Here is a 23,489-nt window from a genome sequence, read left to right as displayed (position 1 = left end):
CCTTTACTCAGTGTGGAGAAAAGTTCATGGAGTGCCATCCTCCAAGACACTCTAGACAGCTGCAAAATCTATGATGATTCATCCCTGAGTACTCACCACTACAACTTCTCTGCAGCCATCTACACTTCTGGGAGCCAAGTACTGGAGAGCCAGCCAAGGAACATCTACTGCTTTTAAAAATAACATATATATATATATATACATAAATCCACAATTCTTAACAGTTGATGATTGAAAACAGAATTTTTGTCCCATTTCAAAATGTTTTCTAGTAGCTTAATTTGGCGTACAAGTTGTTTCTAGCTGGTATACTCAGTGCACATGAGAATTTAATATGGTCATCACATTTTTCCTTTTATTGTGCAAAAATAATACAAACTGACTGAATTTTAACAATATTTCTTAGCATTATGAAATATGCTCACGTGGCATAAATCACTAGAGTATCAGCAACTTAAACAGAGTTACTCAGATGTACACAAGCTGAGGATCAGACCCGTGGAGATTCTCAAAGCATAATATGAATGTCACAGGACATTCACAAAAAATGAAATGTGTTCTTGGCTAGTAACAACACTAGGCATTCCTGCTAAACACATTAAACAAATCAAAGCATTTAAATGTCTCAAGTTTTGCATGAAAGTCCGGTTTTATTGCTCTTCAGTAACTTTGCATCCTTAATCATAAACAGAACTAGTGTAAAGTTGCTACCTTCTTTTATGAAATCTCTGATCCTGCAAAGCAAATACATCCATTACTAACCCATCTCTACTCACCACGATACACAGACAGTTGCTCATATTCCTCGACATCATACTAAGAAGAAATTCGGGGGAGATGAATGATACTCTTAACAGGACCCCTGCATCTAGCTGCAGTGTTGTATTTTCACATAGAGCTACAAAGGCCTGTTACAGTATTAACAAAGCGTGCAGGCCAGGGATACACAAGCATTGTACTTTTTGCTGGATCACAGCGCTATTTTGTAATTTATTTGCTAAACTAATCCCAAACTGCTGAGTCTACACATTTGTTAACACATTTAGACCACATACTGTCAATGGAACAGCTATTTGAGCTGTCAGCTGTATTTATTTAGAGCTGCCAGCTCTAACACCCAGAATGATTTACACTATACTTTTTTGTTAAGTCTGCCACTATAAGCTGACGGAAATGCTCAAAATAGTACCTAGAAATAGGCTCAACAAACCAAAATGTATGACCACACGATACCATTTCTTACTCCTATGTAATTTTTTTTAATAAATTGGAAAGCACTCATAAAGTTGTTAATCATTTGTCTCTTGAAGCAAGGGTTGTCCTGTTAAACTCCCAACGTACTTATGCAGCAGTTTAATTTTACGTAATCATGGGCTAGGAATCACATTTCAAACTCAGGGGTGATCTGATGCCACTTTGCAAATGTCAAGGTGTGGTGTTACTGCACATACAATTAAGAGGATGGGATGAAATTGGAATCACAAATGAAGTTTCTTCCTGCCCTGTACACTAGAAATGTAATAATTTAATTGAATCTGTTATCACATATTCTTTGTAGATTCTCATAAATACCTCCACAAAAAAGGGATGTCAAGCTACAGATGAAGTTGCATTGAGCAGAATTATATTTTAGCAATCACTACATATACATTAATTCCCTTCCTAGGGAAAATCTGGCACAGGAACACCTTCCTTAGCAAACACCAATTACAGTTAAGTGTTTACTGTCCAACCATACATGCCACCACAATATATCCCTTGCACAGTATTTGTATTACAGCAGTAAATAGGCATCCCAGTCACAGAGCAGGATGTCCGTGTCCTGAACAAACACATACCTAAAGGTTTAACCCAACACAAACCAAATCCAGTCACTGCAGTTTTATAATTCCTTAGGTAAGAAATTAATTAATTTGACCATAAATACCACCAGTTTTAAGAATTTCTATGTTTTGCTTTAAGTGAGTAGTATAAAGAAATTAAACTTCCCCTCTGGCCTGCAGTCCTGATCACCCCCCACCCTCATAGTATAGCACAAGCAAGAAGAGGGACTTTGCCATTTTTATTTGATACATTCAATCCTCACCAGATGTTTCCAGAAATTGTTTCATCTGGGTTGCAGCCTTCAAAGGGACAGACTTTTAAATCTAAAGGGCCGATCTGTGCACACTGATGAATTTTAACTCAGCTGTTGCATAGGAAGCAAGAATTACTGTATTTGGATGCCTCATCCCGACACATTTGGCCTGATAGTTACTCAGCCTCTGCTCAGGAAAACCCCATGGAGCTAAGCACTGCAGGGGCTTGCCCCATCCTGCTTTCTTGTCCTGGCAAGAGGCAGGAGTCACCTTCCGCTGTGACCTCTCTGAAAACACCTACATTAAATTATAAATCAGATTCTCTCTGCAGCTTTAGAAATATTTCCTACAGCTGTTTGAGACCTGGCTGGCACTGACTAGAAATGCTCTGTCTGCTGCTGTGGTACAGCCTGCTGTGTTGCTTCTACCTGTGCAGTCCACACATGAGGAGCTGTGCAGCTCTTCAGAGGTTTGGGTTCAACACCATGCGTTCAGGCAGGAAAGATCACACCCAAATATGGTGACGAGCTCTGCACAAACATTCCGCATTCACATGAATTCACATATTCAAACTCCAAATCAAACTGCCAGACAGGGTTTCAACATGGCTGCCCACATGGCTCACCAGACTTCACAGCCAGCCAGAACCTCCATTTTGTGCCCCACAAGCATTACCTCCCTCCAGTTTGTGCCTCCCCTCCCTCACAACAAGCAGCTCCCTCCAGTTTGTGCCTCCCCACCCTCACAGAAGGCCATCACCACCATTTTGTGCCTCCCCTCCCACACAGGAGGCAGCCTCCTACCACACAGAAGGCTGCCCTCCCCCATTTTGTGCTTCCTCTCCCTCCCAGGCTGCCATCTTCACCATTTTGTACCTCCCCTCCCACACAGGAGGCTACTCCCTCCATTTTGTGCCTCTGCTCCCTCACAGGAAGCCATCCCCACTATTTTGTGCCTCACCTCCCTCAAAAGAAGCAGCCCCTGCCATTTGGTGCCTCCCCTCCCTCATAGGAGGCCATTGCCACCTTTTTATTTTTTCCCTCCGTTACAGGCAGCTATGTCCATCATTTTGTACCTCACCTCCTTCCCAAAAGGTGGCTCCCTCAATTTTGCATCTCTGCCTCACAAGAAGCAGCCCCTGCCATTTTGTGCCTCCCCTCACTCAGAAGAAGCAGCCCCCACCATTTTGTGACTCCTCTCCCTCACAGGAGGCTGCTCCCCCCATTTTGTGCCTCCTCTCCTCATAGGAGGCCATTTCTACCATTTTGTGCCTCCCTTCCCTTGCAGCCAAACATTCCACCATTTTAAGCTTCCCCTTCCTCACAAGAAGCAGTGCCTGCCATTTTGTGCCTCCCCTCCCACACAAGAATCAGTCTCCTCCATTTTGTGCCTCCCGTGCCTCATAGGAGGCCATTTCCGTCATTTTGTGCCTCCCCTTCCACACAAGAATCAGTCTCCTCCATTTTGTGCCTCCCATGCCTCATAGGAGGCCATTTCCACCATTTTGTGCCTCCCCTCCCTCAGAAGAAGCAGCCCCCACCATTTTGTGCCTCCCCTCCCTGACAAGAAGCAGCCCCCCCATTTTGTGCCTCCCTTCTCTCACAGGAGGCCACCGCTTCTCCCTCACAGGGGGCTGCCCTCTGCATTTTGTGCCTCCCCACCCTCATAGCAGCCCATCTCCAGCATTTTGTGTCTCCTCTCCCTCACAGGAAGCAGTCCCCACCATTTTGTGCCTCCCCTGCTTCATAGGTGGCCGTTGCCACCATTTTGTGCCTCCTCTTTCTCACAAGAAGCATCCTTCACCATTTTGTGCCTCAGCTCCCTCATAGGAGGCCATCTCCACCATTTTGTGCCTCCCCTCCCTCAGAAGAAGCAGTCCCTGCCATTTTGTGCCTCCCCTGCCTTATAGGAGGCCATTTCCACCATTTTGTGCCTACTCCCTCTCACAAGAAGCAGCCCCCTCCATTCTGTGCCTGCCATCTCTCACAAGAAGGAGCCCCCTCCATTTTGTGCCTCCTCTCTTTCATGGGAGGCTGCTTCCGCCATTTTGTGCCTCCCTTCCTTCATAGGAGGCTATCGTCACCATTTTGTGCCTCAACTCCCTGACACGAAGCAGTCTTCTCCATGTTGTGCCTCACTTCCAACATAGCAGGTCATCTCCACTATATTGTGCCTTCTCTCCCTGATCGGAGGCTGACCCCTCCATTTTGTGCCTCCCCTCTCTCACTGAAGGCAGTCCATCGGGCCAGGTACCCAGAGGGTTTGCAGCCATGGCATGGCCGCAGGGACTGACAGAGCTGCACACTGACTCAACCAGCCTAGGGGGAAATAGTAGTCGTCTCTCTCTTGCTTACACCATTCACTTTTTGAGTACAGATATAAAATATTAAATTACTGCAATCTTACTGCATCTTTATTCCACACAGTGCTCCTGCAGTACTGAATTGGCTCCTGAAGTAAGCCATCAACTGCTGAGGCTGGTGAGGACTATCCAGAATGACACTACTAGCACTGAAAGTAAACATACACTGAGTGATTATAGGAACCAAAGCAATAACAAAAGTGAAAAAATCCTCAAGAAATACTCTTTCAGCTTACCGGTACATTTTTCTAAATGACCTGCTGGAATGAGATGTTCAATTGTATTTTTTATACCTTACCTCGGTGTTTATTTAAGCAATTCTGTAATGTAGTTGAGTCAGATTCCTAAAGTTCATACTCCTATAGAGAAGCAAAGTGATACATTTTTTTTGCCACGTAGCTGTTTTTTTACTTACCATTTAGTTCACACTGTGTTTTGGCTAAAATGAGAACTGGAAAGTAACAGAGAAGCTTCTTATATATTTTATTAGTTAAATGAAACTGTCAGATGTGGCAGACAAAAAAGCCAAAAAATAACCAGAATAAACGTAATGTATCTGTTTATGCAGAAAGGATTACCTGCACTATGTGATGCTGGCTGACTCTTCCTTCAACACATTTAAACTCATACATCTCCTCTTTCAGATCTCGGGGTTTACCTCTAAAAATAAAGCATTTCTACTGAATAGTGAATGCTGTACCACTTATCTAAAGGATGACGCACCGATGTTTAGTTAAAGTCGGGAGATGTCCAAGGACCCTTACTGCCACATGACGGATGCACAGACTGCTAAGTCCTTGGGTTGGTTATCTTTAGAAGGGACGTTTGGTCTTAGATTCCTGTTGTACATGCAGCGTGGTGAAGATGGAGACTTTAAACATGACCACTAAGGAACAGAGTCTGCATAGAGACAACTCCTCAAGGACATTGTCCAGGCACAAGATACGTTAATGTTGTTAACTTGAAGATATACTAGGTCCTTGAACGGAATGTGCTAATTGTCCAGGTGTGAGATATGTTAATGAGTTCCCGGAAAGTTAATGAATAGACATGAGTGACTTGTATAAAGAGTGGGCTGAAAGGTTCTCTCGGTGTGCATGATTTTGGTGGAGCGATCCCCCATGCACCCAGCGCTGCCCAATAAAGATGACCTCCGCTCACTCGAATATTGGTAACTGATTCTTCAAGTCACTACGCTGTTCAGCTGCCAGGCAGCTCTGAACGAATCGGAAATGAAATGAACTGCGCTGTGTTTGCCCTGCAGAAAAGGGGCGTTTTGGCCATGGAACGATCGGGCCCTGCAGCACCCGGCGGTACGGCCAGCAGTCCCCTGCCGCCGCACTCCCTCTTGCTGAGGAAAGGCCAGGCCCGCCGCGGTCCCCCGCCTCCGGCGGGCTCCTGGCCTCAGGTGGTGCCGGCGCCAGCCCGGGCCGCCCCGCGCTCGGGCCGCCACCTGGCGCTCTTCGCCCCGCCCGCGGGAACGCTGCCCAGCGCCGGGCGCGCTTCCTGCCCCGCGCCGTGCTCTTCCGGGGCGGGGGGAAGGCGGAAGTGCTGCGGGGCCGGTGCCGGCGCAGGGCCCCGGGCTGCTCCCCGATGGTGTGTGGCGGCTGCCGGCCCCAGGCGCGCTCGCTCCAGGCTCGGTATGGCGGCGGCGGCGGGAGCCGGCCAGGAGAAGCAGCTCGCTCCGACCCTGCTCAGTTTCTTCATCTACAACCCCAAGCTGGGGCCCAAAGAGGGAGAGGTACCGAGGGGGGCGTTGCGTCCCGGGGCTGCGGGGAGCGGAGGGCACCCCCGGCCCGGCCTTGGTTGCTGCAGGGGGCTGCGGGGCGGCTGGCAGTGCTGTGCTGACCCTCTCCGTGGCCGGGCCCCCGCGGGATTAGCGCTTCCCCCTGCGGAGCATCCCCGGACAAAGGCGGCCTCCGGGCGCAGAGCCACCGAGGGCCTGTGTGCTGGCAGCCTCGGTGGGGCCGGGGACAGGGCCACCTGCATCCGCAGCCGGCTCTACTTCGGACGAAAAAGGAACAGTAACCGAGGGCGGTTTAACACTTGCATGTAAAATACTGTACGTGGGGAGTTGGTCTGTTAGTAACTATGTTTTACTGATGCAGTAAATATTTCTAAAAATAATTTTCTCCAGGTAGATAGAACGCAGCAGAAAGCTTAGTGTTTAACTTAGTTAAATTCAACTTATTGCTAGTATTTTCTTGCCGTTGTGATCTTTAATAAGTAAACTTAAGAAGCTATAGTCTGTTTTTAGAGAGAAGCACCTTGTATGGTTCATGTGATAATCTTCATCTTTAATCGGTTTTGAACAGGGCAGTGTACTTAAGTACGTGTTAATGACCAGGGTGATGAGACTGCACGTGTCCTCAAGTCTGTGGGCAACTCCAAACTGGGGAAGCTGCTGATATACTGGAAGGCAGGGCTGCTGTTCAGAGGGACCCTCAGCGAGCTGGGGAAACAGGCTAGCAGAAACCTCATGGAGCTCGATGAAGGCAAATGCAAAGTCCTGTGTGTGGGATGAAATGATCTCGTGCACCATGTTAGGCCAGGGGCTGACTGGTTAGAAAGCAGATTTGCAAAACAGGGCCAGGGAGTCCTAGTGAACAACAGGTCCTACATGAATCAGCAGTGTGCCCTTGTGGCAGTGAAAACAGCATACAGGCTGGGTTAGTGAGTGTGGTCACTAGTCAAGTCAAGTGATTGCTTCCCCTGTGCTCTGGGTTTGTGAGGCTGCTGGTGGGCACTGTGTTCTTCTGGGGCTGCCTGGAGTAGGAAAAATACCGACAAACTGAAGCAAACACAGTGGAGGGCCCCTGAGTCGGTCAGGGGGCCATGGTCAGTGATGTACTAGACAGCCTTAAAAATCTGGAGTTGTGCAGCCTGAAGAAGAGACGGTGCAGAAGAGGGTCTGATGGCTATCTTCACCTGCCTGAAGGGTGGTTATAGAGGATGGAGTCAGGCTCTTGAAGTGAAAGGATGAGGTAATGGAAGAAGTTCCAGCAAGGGAAATTCTGATGAGACAGAAGAAAAAATTCTTTGTAGTGAAATGGTCAAACAGTAGAGCAGGGCCTGGAAAGGTTGTGGAATCTCTGTCTTTGGAGATACTCAAAACTTGACTGGACAAGGCTGCGAGCAATCTGACCTACCTTTAAAGCTAGCCATGCTTTGATCTGGCTTTGAAGCTACGCTTGCTTTGAACTAGCTGTGAAGAGACTAGGGCCTATGATTTCAATAGCCTTCAATTTATAAAGCATTTCAACATATCTTGGGATGACTGACTGCTTAAGTGTGCTTAAATATGCCTTTTATCCATTATTACAGAAGCCCATTTAGGTACAAGATAAAATTTTGCCTAGGAAATTAAGGGATTAAAGTTAAAAACCAAGCAAGCCATGAACTTGGTATTCTTTAACGTTAATTCTGTTAAATACATTTGCTTTGATTCTTTTTTCAAATTTTAGGAAGAAAAGAAGATTCTCTTCTATCACCCAAATGAAGTGGAAAAGAATGAAAAAATTAGAAACGTGGGACTGTGCGAAGCTATAGTACAATTCACAAGGTACGAAGTCTGATTGCAAGGTTCATTGTATTAGCACAAGCAATGTATTTTAAATTTCTCAATCATATGTTGTCTTTTTGTGCACGTGTATAAATATCTGTGTTTTCTTTCCAGGACCTTTAGTCCAACAAAACCTGCAAAATCCCTACATACGCAGAAGAATAGACAGTTTTTCCATGAACCTGAAGAAAACTTCTGGATGGTCATGGTACTTATGCATGTGATATGCATATTTCTAAAACATCATACCGCAATGTTCTCAATGCATTCTGCATTGTCTAATACCAGCCTGTTCCACTTCCTAGGTTGTACGGAATCCCATAATAGAAAAACACAAAGATGGAAAGCCAGTCTATGAATATCAGGAAGAAGAATTACTGGTAATGCTGAACTTTTTTCTTTTCTTTTCCTTTTTTTTTTTTTTTTATGGGGTTATATTGCATTTCAAGAGTACCTCCAGAAATGTCTTGGTTTGTTTCTTGAACTGCTGCCAAATTGATTTTTTAATATATATATATATCCATAGATACTGAAAAGTACTTTGCACTTTTTCCAAAGTTTAAAGAAGAAAGCAAGAAGCAGTTCAAGATCACCCAATAAACATCAATGAACTATACAGCTGTGAGACTTTTAGCTTGGAATAGGTGAATAGTTCTTAGGATCTGTCTGTTTAATAAAGTTCTTACAAGATTTTAAATCCATGTATTTTTATTAGGTTTAAGTGTATGTGTTACTACTTTCTTAAGACTGCTAGTAATCCTTACTAATAATCTGGAAAAACAAACAGCTCATAACTGTCATGGGATTTCTTGTCCAAACTGCAGCATCATTAGGTCAATTTAATTGTATGCAGAAAGGGTATTTGGCTGGGTAGGATATTTTAAAAGCTGGTTGCTTAAGCTGCCTCCTTTCATTATGGTGTGTACTACTTCTTTTCCTTGCTGTGTTCTAAGAAAAGGGCTGGTGTCATAGGCACTCTGTTTTGCCAGACAAACAATAAAAGTCTTTTTTTTTTTTTCTTTTTTTTAATCTGGGTTAATGTCCTAGCCCAATAAAAACCTGCTATGATGTCCCACCTCCTTTAGCCTTTGACCTGGATGAAAAGAAAACTTGTCAGAAATAAGTTCATTTTCACTGACCACTGGCCTTAGGGTAGGGCACTATTTGTAACTGCTCTCTTGTGCGTGAGTTGTTAAGATGCTTTTAATATTAAATGTAAGGGACAAAGGGACTCCCTTTACTGAAACAGTACTTTGTAAGTACAAAGAAATGTCTAGATGCTGACTGGAAATGTTCTTTTAACTTTTCAGAGATTGATTTCTCTAATTTGTGTTTGCTGGCTCTCTGATAAGATGTTATGTGTAGCTCAGCCAAAATATTTGAAATTCTGCCTCTGCTTATATTAATGTCCTCCTCTCTTTTCTGCAGGATAAGGTTTATAGTTCGGTCCTACAGCAGTGCTACAGCATGTACAAGGTAGAGTTAATACTAGAGGCTCCTCTTCTGGGCAGAGGAAGAGATGCTCGTGGTACCATTTGGATGTGCAAGCTCATCATTGCTTTGATATTGCCTCATTACTATTGTCTGCTCTCTTCCTGAAGCTCTAATAATGTTGATGGAAGAGAAAAATAAAGCTTTTGCAGTTATCTGTGCTGGTTCATTAGCTTATTACACAAATAAAAGCCTTCTAATTTCTATGAAGTTCAAATTTCTTCTTTCAAGTGCAGTTACACCATGAAGCATTTGATTTTGATGGTGTCATATATTATCTGTTGGAGAAACAATACTGGATAAAGGCCATCAATCTGGCTTATGAAAAACAAGAGTATAAGATACTTAAATGACACAGGTTAATAATTTCTCTACCATTAAAGAATTTAGCTTCCTTTTCTAATTCTGCTTCTGCTGCCATATATACCTGGACCCTGCAAATCTGAGAGATGTTTTTTCAATAAAGAAGGGGTACATTTGGATCTACTTGGAGTCCAAATACTGAGAAACAGAAGCTTTATTGTATACTAGCTATATCCATGGCAGAGTTGTAAGAAAGTACTGTAAATGATTACTCAACTGACTGATTTTTTTTTTTTAACTGTTAGCTTTTCAATGGCACATTCCTGAAAGCCATGGAAGATGGAGGTGTAAAAGTTCTAAAGGAGAGACTAGAGAAGTTCTTCCATCGGGTAAGACCTTATTTTTCAGGCACATAAAGTGTGATTCTGCATTGGAAATAAAATGCAAAAATCTTAAGTGGCTGCCATGTGACTAAAATATAGGCAGTGGAAAGGTGTAGTGGCAACACAAAAAGTCGGATTACTCATTTCTTCAAACACTTCTTACTAAGGTGGTAGGTTCTTTAGGTGGAGTCGAACCACAAGCAGGGTTATGGCTTGATGGACCAGCTTAGCTGTTGGAGATTTTTTCTGATGGAATCACGTTTCTTCTCTGGAAATTCTGTGTTAACATTTGAATTGGTTAGTGCGCTAACAATCCATGCAGGCATTTGCGTAACTGTTGCAAGAATCATATAGGTTGGGAGGAATGTGGAGACGTCATCCAGTTCAGCCTCCTACTCAAAGTAGGGTAACACTGAATTCAAACTAGACTGCATAGGGCTTTGGCTGGTTGAGTCTTGAAAATACCCAGGGATGGAGATTCCACAACCTGCATGCACCAGCTTCAAGCCCCATAGTACTGTGAAGTAATGGAGAGTTGTAACTTTTAACTTCCCCCCCCACCCACCTCCACTGCCCATGTGGAATTAATCATGCCTGATAAGGTTTCAGGAAGTAACGTCTTCGTTATAAGTAGTATTCATAATTTGATTTCAGTCTTCAAAAGCTAATGTTTTAGTGAAAGTACGGAAAGCAAAACCTATTTCTGAGCAAGAAATCACTCAAATATTATTCAGGTATTTCTTGCATAAAGGAACTGACTTTGTAGTTATGTCTGGCAGAATTTTGAGTTCCTACAGAAAAGTTTAATCAAGGTAGTTTTAAAAGATGGCGACCAAGTGTCTGTCTGCCCCCATTTTTCTCATCTGCGTGGAAGCAAACAGAAGACTGCTGTCAACGGTTAATTCACTTGGGGTAGAGATGTGAAACTGACATCTCTGATAATGATGGAGTGTAGACACTGTATACTGGTGTTTAAAATTTTGTTCTCAACAGTTCTTTAAAATAACACAATACTGTGACAGTGTAAACAGAAATACAGGCTTTGCTTGTGGGTTTGGGGGGTTTTTTGCTGGTCTTTTGTAAGACTTGTAGAGTCTAGAATAAACACTGGCATAAGCACTATGTTTGATTAGCTGCTGTATACTTCTATCTAGACTGAAAAATAGAGCATGGCAAAAACCAAAGTAATAGATTTTTATCTTTAAAACATTGTTTTTCTTTGAAGTTCCTATTGAAGATAAAACAGTATTCGCTATAGATCTATATAATTGAGAAATCCAAGGAAAAGTTGTTTCCCTGTTTTGCTGGGGAATTGGAAATGCTTAAAAAGTTTGGTCATTCAAGTTGTTCTGTTATCACCCTATTGAACAAATTTGCTATGTGTTGCTGGCAGGCTTGAACTGCACTGAAACTCTGAAAGGAAATGAGACTTTGATTATAAAACGTAACAGAGATCTGTCATAGTATTTGTATGTATTTTACTTCTTGAGGGTTTTTTGGTAATATGAAATGACTGTAGAGGGAGCCATTGGATAACTCGTCTTTCACCAAGCAGAGCATTTAATAGTGCATTTGATATCTCTTGGTAAAGGTTACAGTCTATCAAGAAAGAGAATAATATAAATTATCTTTTACTTTACACATTGAAAGCTAATGGATTTATCTGCTAATATTTCTAGTTTTGAAATTAGAATACTAGTAAGATCGGCTGTTCGTTCTTATACATTCAGAAGGTCTTGAGCTAGCCTTAAGAGCTGTTGTCACTACGATTAAAGAATAGCAGGCTGACACCTGGAATCACATTTACACATTCCTACATAGAATCATAGAACAGTTTGGGTTGGAAGGGACCTTTAAAAGCCATCTAGCCCAACCACCCTGCAATAAGCACAGACATCTTCAACTACATCAGGTTGTTCAAAGCCCCATCCCACCTGATCTTGAATGTTTCCAGGGATGGGGCATCTACCACCTCTTTGGACAACCTGTTCCACTGTTTCACCATCCTCACAGTAACAAAATCTCTTCCTTACATCTACTCTGAATCTACTTTCTTTTTGTGTAAAACCATTAGCCCTTGTCCTACTGCTGCAGGCCCTACTAAAAAGTCTGTTCCCACATGAAGGAATATGACATAAAAGCAGAACTGGAAGGGGTTTGGTTTGGGTTTGGTTTTTTTGATCGTTAGTCTAGATTGCTGGGGATTAGACTCAAATTTGTCATTTCAATCTACACACTGGAAGTTTTTTGAATTCTAAAAAAACAACTGTCATTATTCTCTTAGTACTTGCAGACACTGCATTTACAGTCTTGTGATCTGCTGGATGTGTTTTGTGGAATCAGCTTCTTTCCACTGGATAAAATGACTTACTTGAAAATTCAGTCGTTTATTAACAGGATGGAAGAAAGCCTCAACATAGTCAAATATACTGCATTTCTCTACAATGATCAGCTTATCTGGTAGGTACTTCAATAATTCTTTTGCGTGTCTTCGGTTTCTCATCCTATAAATTAATGCCATAATAGCAAAGCTTCTGAATCAGTGAAACAGTTGCATGAAAATGAGAGAACTGAGAAATGCATTGGTCTTTGGCTTTAAAATCTCTAACCTGTACCAAATGATTACTTCCAAGTTGGCCTGGGGAGCAGCTAGTGCAAGTGTCTTTGTCATTTCTATTGCAAGAGCCTCTGCGCTTGTATGCAGGTTCCTCTGTAGGACTTCAGCAGAGAAGGCTTATCAAAGGATTGGGTTTTATATGGTTCTGAACCAGGAAGTTGCAATGCTTGTGAAGAATTCTACTTAAAAATTGACTTGAGAATAGCAAACTTGATATTTTTTTGTTTCCATATTGTTAATATTTCTAGTTTACAGTTAATTTAGATGTCTTTTGTATTTAGCAAATAAACTAACATTTTATTAAAAATTAATGTTCTGGGATTGATTCTACTGAGACCCTGAAATGTTGCTACCCTAGTTCAGTATGTGCTTTGCCTGAGTTTTGGAAAACGTGATCTGAACTGCAGCACAAACCACTTATGTTTTGTTTTCTCCCTGATGTTCTAGGAGTGGACTGGAACAAGATGACATGAGAATTTTGTACAAATATCTCACGACATCTCTGTTTCCAAGGCACATGGAGCCTGAGGTATGGTGGTGGTGGGTGTTACTTGGTTTTGTGTTTGCGGGGTGTTTTTCTTCTTTTCTTTCTGTTTGTCTGGTACTGCTAATGGGTGAAATACCAAAGAAGAGTCTCTCTCACTTCCACCCTCCACCCCTTAAATGTTAGTTTAGGAATTCTGAGATGTATTGCTTTTGGGGCACTTTAGTAAACTCAGTAGTATTTGCACCTAACACTTATAATATGAATTGTGCTGATAATTTGAATATGAGAAGGTGATAGGGAGCTAGTTTACTGAATGTTGATACCTGATGACTGCTCAGTACTGCAAATGAATCACTTCAGCTTAATGGCTAAATGCTGCATGGAGTGCCAGAAGACTGCATGGAGTTAATTATTCTTCCCCCATCAAAAACCTCAATAGTTTTAAAATTAATAAATGCAAAATCAGAACGTCCTGTTCTATAAGCATCTCTTGCACTTTAGCTTTATATACTCTTTGTATAACTTGAAGGAGATATCTTCATGAGTGGTAATTTCTGCAAATGGTTTGCTTTGTTTTGACAGTCCACAAAATGTAACAGAAAATACCTCTAAGCTGTTTTTTTCTTTTGTATGTTCTTTTTTGCTTCAGTTAGCAGGAAGAGATTCTCCAATACGTGCTGAAATGCCAGGAAATCTACAACACTATGGAAGGTAGCTCTTGTTTACTGTCACCTTATTCCCTCAAGGGCAGAATGTTTGGGAAGATACACATTCCACACACAGTTCATTCCAGAGGGTTGCACAGTAGTTGGTGCAATGTAAAACTTGACCTCTGGAAAAAAACAGAAAAGGCTTCATTAACATTACTGCATATTTTTCTTTCCCACTGTTCTTAATGCACTGCATGGAAAATTTTGGAGCTGCTCGTTATTTCTTTTTGGTTGGGCACTTCAGACAAAGGTTTAGATTTAATCTAGGGATGTATCTATTTATTTTTCCTCTGTACTCACCATGTCAGAGTGGGGAATTCTGTACTTAAGACTGGGCAACATTATTTTGAATAATTGTGGGACTGGACATCTTTATCACAGTAATTCCTCTTGCCTGATTTATTGTATTCTTTTGGGATCAAGGCACTAGCACTCAGTCCCTGTTCTGCGCCCCCCCCCCCCCCCCCCCCCCGCCCCAAGTTTAGGTGCTTCTAATACACCACTGTTCTACATAAAACTAATTTTAATGTCCTGTCGGAAAGCAAAGGAAGAGTGTTTTCCCAACAGCAACAAAAAAAGGGTTTATAAAGATAAGTCACAACTTGAATGTGGAAAACGTTTTGGTGTTCCTTTGATAATCTGCGCAATTTATTTCCTTAGCATTATTATGGCTTTCTGATCCTGTTTCTGTAACTCTTTGGAGCATATATGCAAATAACACTTTGTAAACTGTAATAAGTGTTGAGATAAAATGTAAAGGGCTCTACGCCTATCTGAATAGCTGAAAACTCATTTATTTAAATATATTCATACATTCAAGTAATTGCTAGTTTAAATAGGAGAAACTAAAATACAAGAATTCATCGCAACTGACCTGTTGAATTATTTTCTAGGTTTCTTACTGGACCTTTAAATCTTAACGATCCAGAAGCAAAATGCCGTTTCCCCAAAATATTTGTTAATACTGATGACACTTACGAAGAGCTTCATTTAATTGTTTATAAGGTATTAAGATTTCCTCTGCAATTACTCCACAGAGGTAGGAATCTATATGCAATGAAGACGACAATGATGTGAAGTACTTATGCATTGTATAGAAGGATGCATTGATATGACCAGGTTAAAGCAAAGAGACAGAAGACTCCTTTTCATGGTTCTGGCGACAAGCTTGAAAGCCTGAATCCTCTTTCTGTACCTTCCCCAAAACAGACAGTTGTTTTAGTAAAACAAAATACCAGTCTTCAGATACTTTAAGTAGTTTCATACCTGGATTTATGTAGCATTAATCAGTAAAACATAAAAACTAATGTTTTTCTAATTAAATTGATGTTTCTTGTAGACATATATCCTTGCATAAAATGCATTTTTAGCAAATTTTACCTTTCCCCTAGAATGTAAAAAATGTTAACTGGGCTGAATTTTAAAATCATAACTGTCCTGTGTTGTCAGGTCTGCAAAGAGGTTATCCTATTGAAGTGTTACCTTTACAGTAACTTGGGTTTTTTTGGTTTGTTTTTAGTTTTGTTTTGGGTTTTTTTTAATTTAACTGGTTTACCTGTGTGTGGCTTCAGTGAAGTATCTGTCATTTATTTGAGGTAGTTGAGGTAACCTGTTGTAAATGGTTTTTTTTGCTCTAACTTTTTTGTTCTAGGCCATGAGTGCAGCTGTCTGCTTTATGATTGATGGTAAGTACATCACTCACTTGGCAAGACAGTACAGAAAGCTATTATGTGCAACTTGCTTTACTCTTGAACAATACTCAGTTAATTTGTTACTTGAGCCTCTTCTTTGTGAGTGCTTCTATCAGTCTTGGCTTTTGTTCCAGTGGTGTAAGTAACTCAAATTACACAATAAAATTACTAAATACCACTTCCATTAGCCATGCACTTTCAAAATCATCCATAAGATTATAATTAAGAGTGAAAATTTCCCCAGGACTCTCACTGATGTTTAAAGAAAACTACTACAAAAACTGTACCTTCAACTGTGGGAAGAGAACCTCATCTCTCCCTTTTCTTTACCCACCACCTAGCTTCAATTCCACCTACGCTGGAGTTTTGCCGTAAACTGGACAGCATTGTTGGGCCTCAACTCACTGTGTTAGCATCAGACATATGTGAACAATACAACATCAACAAGAGAATATCAGGGTTTGTACCATGTTTCTGTTCCTGTTGCAGTCCCTCATTAGTTGGCTAAAAATTAGGTTTAATGAACTGCTTAAATAATGGTAACATGAGCCCAGATGTTGAAAGCATTAACAGTGTACTTTAAATGATGTTTGTCTACATTTCTGCATCTTAAGCTTATATAGTGCCTGTTGTTGCATATTGAGATTTCCCTGAAGTAACAACATATATGTTGTTAATTTAGGAATGAATGTTTATTAGTGGCTGAAACCTTTTTCCTCTCTGCATAATTGTTGCAGGAAAAATCACGTAAATATAGAAGATGAATCTCAGTGTATCAATCGAGATTCTGCCTCCTCATCCCCTAGCAGATTATTCAGACACAAGAAGTGAAACTCCTAAGTTTTGCTGCTTCATGTATGAAACTAGCTGACCCGTGGGGATGATGAGTTCTAAGATCACTGTGCTGGCAGAAGTATATACGAGATGGCAGAAATGCCAGCGTAAGTGGTAGTCTTCTCTCACTGTCCCCCATGCTGAAGCAGAGAAGCAGCAGTTAATCTTAACTTTAGTTTATACTTTCTACGTTTGCTCGAGGAAAACAATCTCATAATGTTCACAGACAGCCCTTGGGCTAGTAGAACATTTGAGTTTTTTAAAAAATTTAAAATTGTCACTATCTTTGGCCATGTCTTCTGTGCTGATTTCCTTTGACTTCTGCTTTCCTAGGCTGCTGGTTTGTGTAATGCTAAAAGAACTGTATTTTTCATATCAAGTGGACACTGACACCACTAAGCTCTGAGTATTACCTTAGACACAAGGACTTACAGGCTGGACAGAGTGTATGTAACTCTTAATTCTGTTACAATTGGAAAAGGAAAATGAAGGTCTACGTACCAGAACAACTTCTGTTTAAGAGTTTGAAATGGGGACTTTAGTGAGTGGATTATTTGGTTATGATGCAAGCTTTACAGCCGAGTACTTCTTGCCAGAATTACTGCACCTTGGAAGTGTTGCTGTGTATGCTAGGTAAAGAAAAAAGTCTCTTATTTTTGGTTTTGCAGGACAAAGTAACTGCTTGAGGGGTAAAAAAAAGTCAAATAAAAAGGGATGTTAATGCTTTGGAAAATCTACTTTGCTTAAAATTACAGCTGACTTTCCATAAAATTGTATTTATTTTTAGATAGATTTCTTAGGGAAGCAAGAATAGCATCGCGTATGGTGGAAAAAAAAAGGAATTAAACCAAACATAGGTGTGTGACTGAACTTGTTTAGTGGTAGCATGCCAAATCAGCAAAATCGCAGGGTATAGAATAGGATGTGCTTGAAACTGAGCCAATCTACTAAATCATTAAACTTGGGGGTTTTTAATGCCATCTGGGTCTGGCTTTGGCAGCTTTAACTCTTTAAAAGTTTAATGCTATGGTGTCCTGAAAACATGATATGGTTTCTTGACACTAATGCATCTAGGTGACAAGAGAGCAAGGGTATCTAGTTGTTTGCTAAGGTGAGTGGTGTCATCACAGTATCTCTTTGATTCTAAATAATACATAGCCCGAAGTAGCAACCGCTATAGCTAGTCTGAATTTGCTGGTGACTGCTACCAAAACTGCAACTCTAAGTGACAGATTTTGTTAACTCAATAAAAGAGGAAATGGAGGAAGACTGCCAAGGCAAGAATTTGAAAATAGTCTCTTGCTTGGCCCACACAAATGATGGAGGGAGATCTAATCACCTGGATCAAGGAAGAGTTCTCTGAGTGTAACAAAGATGTGAGTGGAAGATTACTTATTGATCAAATTAAAAACCCTGCATCCATTCAAACCAGGCTGGACTGGCACAGGGAAGAGCAGCAAGGAAGTAAAATGGGGACAGAGAAAAAACAACTCAGAAAAATGCAAACAAACTAGCACTGTGAAGTGGGACAAGGCCTTTAGACTCCCCTGTGTCTATTTACTAGCAGCCTAAGCAGCAGAAGGGGAAAAACTGGTTGGTGTTGCAGGCTGGCATTTTGGGTGGTTTTGTTTTTTTAAAGTGTGGCGTGATCACACTTCATTTTAACATGAGTCTTAACCTACTTGGGTCTTTTCAATGTGAAGATAACTTCAGGATGTCTGAGTAAGTCTTGCACTGGCTAGTTACCTGTTCTGTGTGAAGCCTGTGCTTATAGAACATGACAGTATTCACAAGTACTTTTCTTTTTTTTTAAAAAAAAAAACAACAAAACTTCCTAGGGCTGAGAAGGAGCCTCAGTTCAAGTTTATCTATTTCAATCACATGAACTTGGCAGAGAAAAGTACCATTCACATGAGGAAAACACCCAGTGTATCACTTGCATCTGTTCACCCTGACCTCATGAAGATTCTCGGTGACATCAACAGTGACTTCTCCAGGTAATGCTTAACTATTAAATAGTCTGTAACTCCTTGTATCAAGATTTTTTCAAATGAGAGAAGATTTCATGTCTTTTTGTTCATGGATGGCTATTCATAGCTCTGTGACATAAATGGTGCAACATGGATCATATTTGGTATTTTGTGTTGGTTTAGAAGTAGTCTGTCTTAAAAAAAACTTCTGTTGTCCTTTAATAACAAAATAATTTAAAGAAGAGTGAGGGGGTCTATCCAAGAAAATATCTGTAATCTATTTGAAGCTTCAGAGTAGTCGTAACAAATCTGAAGGGGATGTAAAGCCTAGCGCTTTTCCACTTAAGTCTGTCTTATCTCTGGATAAGTAGTGTAAAGGACAGGGAAACCTGCCTCTGCCTATATTATACCTCCTCTGAAAGAGCTGGCTTTTAGGGATTAGACAACAGATGAAATGCCAACCTTGCAGTTACTACATTACTGCTGATAAAGATGACTGACTTCTTGTCAAAGGGTATTGTGCTAGAAGTTGGGAGAGACCCTTATTAATTCAAATTAATAAAGAACATGAAAATGCTGAATTATTGTCATGTCTGTAACTAATCGGCAACTAGCAATTTTCCCACTCTGCTTAAGGATGAGGCATTCATTTTTCTGTAAATGCAAAAAAGAATGTTTCAGTATATTTTGGAAGTACTGGTTGAGTGGCAGCTTTATATAATTTCTCTAGTTGTTGAGCATAGTTCAGTTCTAGGTTTAACAATGAGATATGTGAAAGCTTATCACCATACCCTCTCCAGCTTCCATTTTTTTTGGTCACGGTGTAGCAAATTCTATGCAGTGTCTCCTTAACAGTATGGAGCATACGTGTTTTCTTTGGAGCACTGGAGTGTTTGGCTGATGGACAAGTTAATTACATCCCCAGATAAGTAAATCATTGTCATAAGCAGCCATTTATGAAGCCTTCACCCTGGATTATGTCTAAGTTAGTATTGGTAGTCTCTTAGATACTGCACAACCACAAAAATTTATGACAGTAAACTGTCCCACTCATTACAATAAAGTTGTTGAAGATTAAACTTGTTGCCACATTTTTTACATTCTAAAATTTCTTTCAGAGTTGATGAAGATGAGGAAATTATTGTGAAGGCAATGAGTGATTACTGGGTAGTTGGGAAAAAATCTGACCAGCGAGAACTGTATGTTATTTTGAATCAAAAAAATGCAAATCTGATTGAAGTTAATGGTAAGTAAGGATTAGTTTTTATTACCTTTAAATACAGTTACTACTAAAATGTATGTCCCTGAAGAAGTAATAAAACCCATCTCGCAAGAAGTCTACAGAGGGATTGATCTATGATAGACCAGGTAAGTTTGCATAAGGCTTTAAGTCTGCCTTCCACCAGCTGTGAAAGAACAGCATAAATATTCAGCAGACTTTCTTAATTATTAATCAGTCATTCTTCTTCTTCTTCCTTCAAATAATACAGGAGAGCTCTGTGAGCTTAGTTTAGGAGTAATTAATGAAGTTATTTTATATACAGTTGAGAGATGAACATACTTACATCTGAATTAGGTTTTATTTGTCAATGATCCATAGGTAGATTACTTAGACATTGTCCGTCCTGTCAGTGATCCTCATTCCATTGTTAATTTGTTTTTAATGCTGTTGAGAATTATTTACCTTGACTAAGAGTGCAAATTAGCAATAAGATGCAAAAAGCTTTTAAATGAGTTTCTCTTAAAAGTCTGGCAAGAGTCTTATTTACAGCGATTTTAGGGCACCCTCTTTTAATAGGAGGAAACGTGCTCACTTGGACAAGGGGGGAAAATTAATACTTTTCCAAGACCAAAGCCTAGCAACCTAACTTTTGAGAAGACAAATGAGTTACATGACTTCTCATGATTTCTAATTGTCTTTCAGGATCAAACCTGCCATACAGAAATAGTAAATGAGTGTTTCTGTGCCTGATAAGTGTAGGAAGTGATGTACCTCAGGCAGCACAAAGCAAAAGCCTTGCTGACTTGATTTACTGTAACAAACTAATCCCTCCTTGCCCTGAAAAGGGGTTTCAGTATACTTTTTTGTGTTGAAGCTAAAGCTTCTGCTGTTGGCAGTGTAGAAATTTGACAAGATGAATGGCCCAGCGACAGACTTGAACCATCGTTTACACTTTAACCACTTAAAATACAACTCATCTTTCAGTGTGAAACATCAGACTTGACTCAACTTTCTCTTAATGTTATGCTGTCCAGTAGTCTACATTAGAAACTCCTAGGGGGTTTTCTGTTTGAATTCTGTTACATTCTCCAATATGCAGGATTTTTCTTGCAGAGGTTCCTGTAAGGCATCATACTGAATTTCATTTATTTATTTATTTATTTACAGAAGAAGTAAAGAAACTTTGTGCAACACAGTTTAATAATATTTTCTTCTTGGATTGATCTGAAAGGGCTGATTTATTGAAGATGTCAATGTCAGACACTTGTTCAACATGAAGAGTTATTAGTCATATTATTGACTGGAATAATGACAATTAGTAAAGCAATACTTGCTTTGTAAGAATCAAAATTTCTACTAAAATCTGTAAACTGATCATAAAATTTTTAGATTTTAAAAAGGTTTATGTGCAAACATTAAAAACCAGTCTGAATTCACCTGTACCATTCCATTCCGATATTGTTATGTGAATATTTTACTGGAAAATAAAACTAATTGTTACACTTTTAAGGGCATCTTTTTGTTTTCCTGTGTTCATTTCCATTTCTGTGTCACTTTCTGCTAATTTTTTACAATACCAAACTAGATTGGTTACAAGAGACACCTGGACAAAGCACTTTCTAGGTGACCTGTTCTTTGCAGCTCCTGCTTCAGCCTGATTTACATTCTTCGTCAAATTGTTACGTACTTGCTTATGCAGTATTTCAGTCAAATAAACTAGGTTTTAAGCAGAAACATTTAATTAGGACATACAATGATGACAAGATATCAGTTGTACCTAAAAATTCCCTTGGCATTGATACAAGTCAAATACTGACTTCTGGAATAGTTTTGTTTAAAGGGTTTACACTCATGACTAGATGCTTTTTCCCAAGACCTTTGGTGTAAGAGCAGAGTTTCCTTCTGGAACCAGCAAGTCTTGGATTTTTTCTTATTCAAAGAGTACTTACCTAGAGCTTCAGTAGTTCTCATCAGAAGATTTCTTTCTTCTTTTTCTTTTTGCCAGCAGGCACCTTCGTAACACCTGGGCGTGCTACAATGGGTGCCTCTTCCTTCAGAGGGGGTACCAACTGTGTGACAGGCTCCTCTAACTCCTTAAAATCCGCACTCTTGGAGTCAAATGTTTTTTCTGCTGCAGCTGCTGCTTGTCTTACTGCCTTTTCTGCTTTTCTTCCAGCAATAAGTCTGAGTGAACAAAGTTTAAATGTAATGTGCAGCAAGAAAGGAGACACAATGGCTACGCAACTACAGCTATATTCACAGTATATACAATATAAACTGTCATATTGTAGAGAAGCAGAAAACCTGTCTAGTTACTACTTCAAGTCTAATTTACAGCATGATTTTTTTTTTTTAAAAAAAAGTCTTAACTGCCTTTACAGAGAGCAGGACTCAAGTGCCAGGAAATAATAGAGCGCAAAGAATTCTGTAACCTGAAAGCAGCCTGTATTTGTTATTCCCAACAGTAACACAAGTCAGGAGTTACATTCTGTATATTACTTACTATACCTGGATGAGTTTGTTTTCCAGTTACAGTAGGCTATACAACGTTATTAAAGCACACTTCTCATTTTCAATAATTTTGTTAGTAGGTGATAACAGTATTAAAGGTAAGACACAACACTTACTTTGCCAGTTCCTCATCCTTGATCTTTCTCAGCTCAGCTAATTCAGCATCCTGTGTCCGATTTTCTTTTATTTTTTCCCTTAGCACTTTTTCATGCTGGTAAGCAGGAAAGAACTTAGTTGTAAAAAAGATCTGCACCTGACACATCCACAGGCTAAATTCCTCATCTTGTTCAGGTTTGGCTTTTTTTGGTTCATCTGCAACAGGTAAATTAAACATCTGTTTAGCAGGGCACTTCTATTTCAAACATGGTTTGGACTACAATATTTCAGATATGATACTGCAAGGGGAAGGTCTGGCTTCTGCATGGTATGGAAGATGACAACTGTGTAAAACTTGTAACCGATGCATGGGAAAGGGGTGACCCTTTTGTGGGTCTTCAGAGTGACATATCGCTGGGAATGGCATCAAAAGAATATGAACTTCCCCTTAAATCATACAATAAATGTCTCCTGCCGTAATCTGATGACAGTTCAGTATCCATGACTCCTGTGCACAGATAAGCAGAGGAACAAACGTGACTACCTGAAAGAATCACATGCAAGTATCCAATTATCATGACTGTCAAAAAAATACTCTAGAGCCCATCTATCTGCTGGTTGTTTGACAAACAACATTTTTTTCAGATCTGTAAGTCAGCAGTCATCAGATTTCACTGAAAGAGCTGATGACTACACGAAGATCCTTGCCTAGCTGCGTTCTTGGATTTGGGTTCTCTACCTGGAGAAAACATTTAACAAGCACAAAAGACAACCCTGGTAAGATATCTCCATTCTGTCCTAATCAGCCAGAATGGAGATAGTATAAAAAAAAAACGTTACTAGCCTCAACATATGAAAATGCTTTTACCAATTTCTCTTCTGCATGAATGTTGGCCTGTCATAACATAAACACCTTATTCCAGCTAATGGTGCCACACCATTAATAGTAATTCTTTTATTACGTAAAAGAAGCAAGACATAGTAGTATCTTTTCCAAGTATCTTATCCAAGATATTAAAAAAAAAATAGGCAAGCTTGCAAATTGAACTTCTCAAGAGTAAATACAAATTACAGCTTGTAGGTGCCCTACAAATAAAATGTGGCATTTTAAAATTAGGGAACCTATTAAATTGGTACTTAAATGTCTCAAATTTCATTTTCTTTAAAACATT

At 40.2% G+C, this 23,489-nt stretch overlaps 2 protein-coding genes across 4 annotated transcripts in view; one reads left to right on the top strand and one right to left on the bottom strand.

Annotated features, from left to right (window-relative positions):
• The first annotated feature begins 5,951 nt into the window (after nt 1-5,951).
• Nucleotides 5,952-21,219, top strand: CCZ1 (CCZ1 homolog, vacuolar protein trafficking and biogenesis associated). Its single transcript, XM_040591308.1, has 15 exons — nt 5,952-6,181; nt 7,905-8,002; nt 8,117-8,210; nt 8,308-8,382; nt 9,431-9,478; nt 10,102-10,185; nt 12,464-12,639; nt 13,244-13,325; nt 13,933-13,994; nt 14,887-14,998; nt 15,645-15,678; nt 16,026-16,143; nt 18,357-18,515; nt 19,607-19,734; nt 20,878-21,219. The coding sequence occupies exons 1-15, from the start codon at nt 6,083-6,085 to the stop codon at nt 20,931-20,933; spliced, it is 1,425 nt and encodes a 474-aa protein (XP_040447242.1). The 5' UTR covers nt 5,952-6,082; the 3' UTR covers nt 20,934-21,219.
• Nucleotides 14,001-23,489, bottom strand: part of LOC121086887 (radial spoke head 10 homolog B2-like) — a 23,375-nt gene continuing 13,886 nt past the window's right edge. For 2 of the 3 annotated variants that reach the window (XM_040591304.1, XM_040591305.1), the window contains exons 19-21: nt 22,338-22,533; nt 21,660-21,894; nt 14,001-14,115 (exon numbers count right to left, since the gene is read on the bottom strand). In XM_040591304.1, coding sequence (XP_040447238.1) covers nt 21,681-21,894; nt 22,338-22,533 — 410 coding nt within the window. In that variant the 3' untranslated portion in view covers nt 14,001-14,115; nt 21,660-21,680. Of the gene's footprint in view, nt 14,116-21,659; nt 21,895-22,337; nt 22,534-23,489 lie in introns of those variants that run through there. The other variant, XM_040591307.1, reaches the window with a different exon arrangement.

The sequence above is a fragment of the Falco naumanni genome, chromosome 4 (genome assembly GCF_017639655.2).
Source record: "Falco naumanni isolate bFalNau1 chromosome 4, bFalNau1.pat, whole genome shotgun sequence".
In the NCBI taxonomy this organism is placed as follows: Eukaryota; Metazoa; Chordata; class Aves; order Falconiformes; family Falconidae; genus Falco; species Falco naumanni.
Note: the sequence above shows the minus strand (reverse complement) of the source record. Positions and strands in the feature narration are given on the sequence as shown.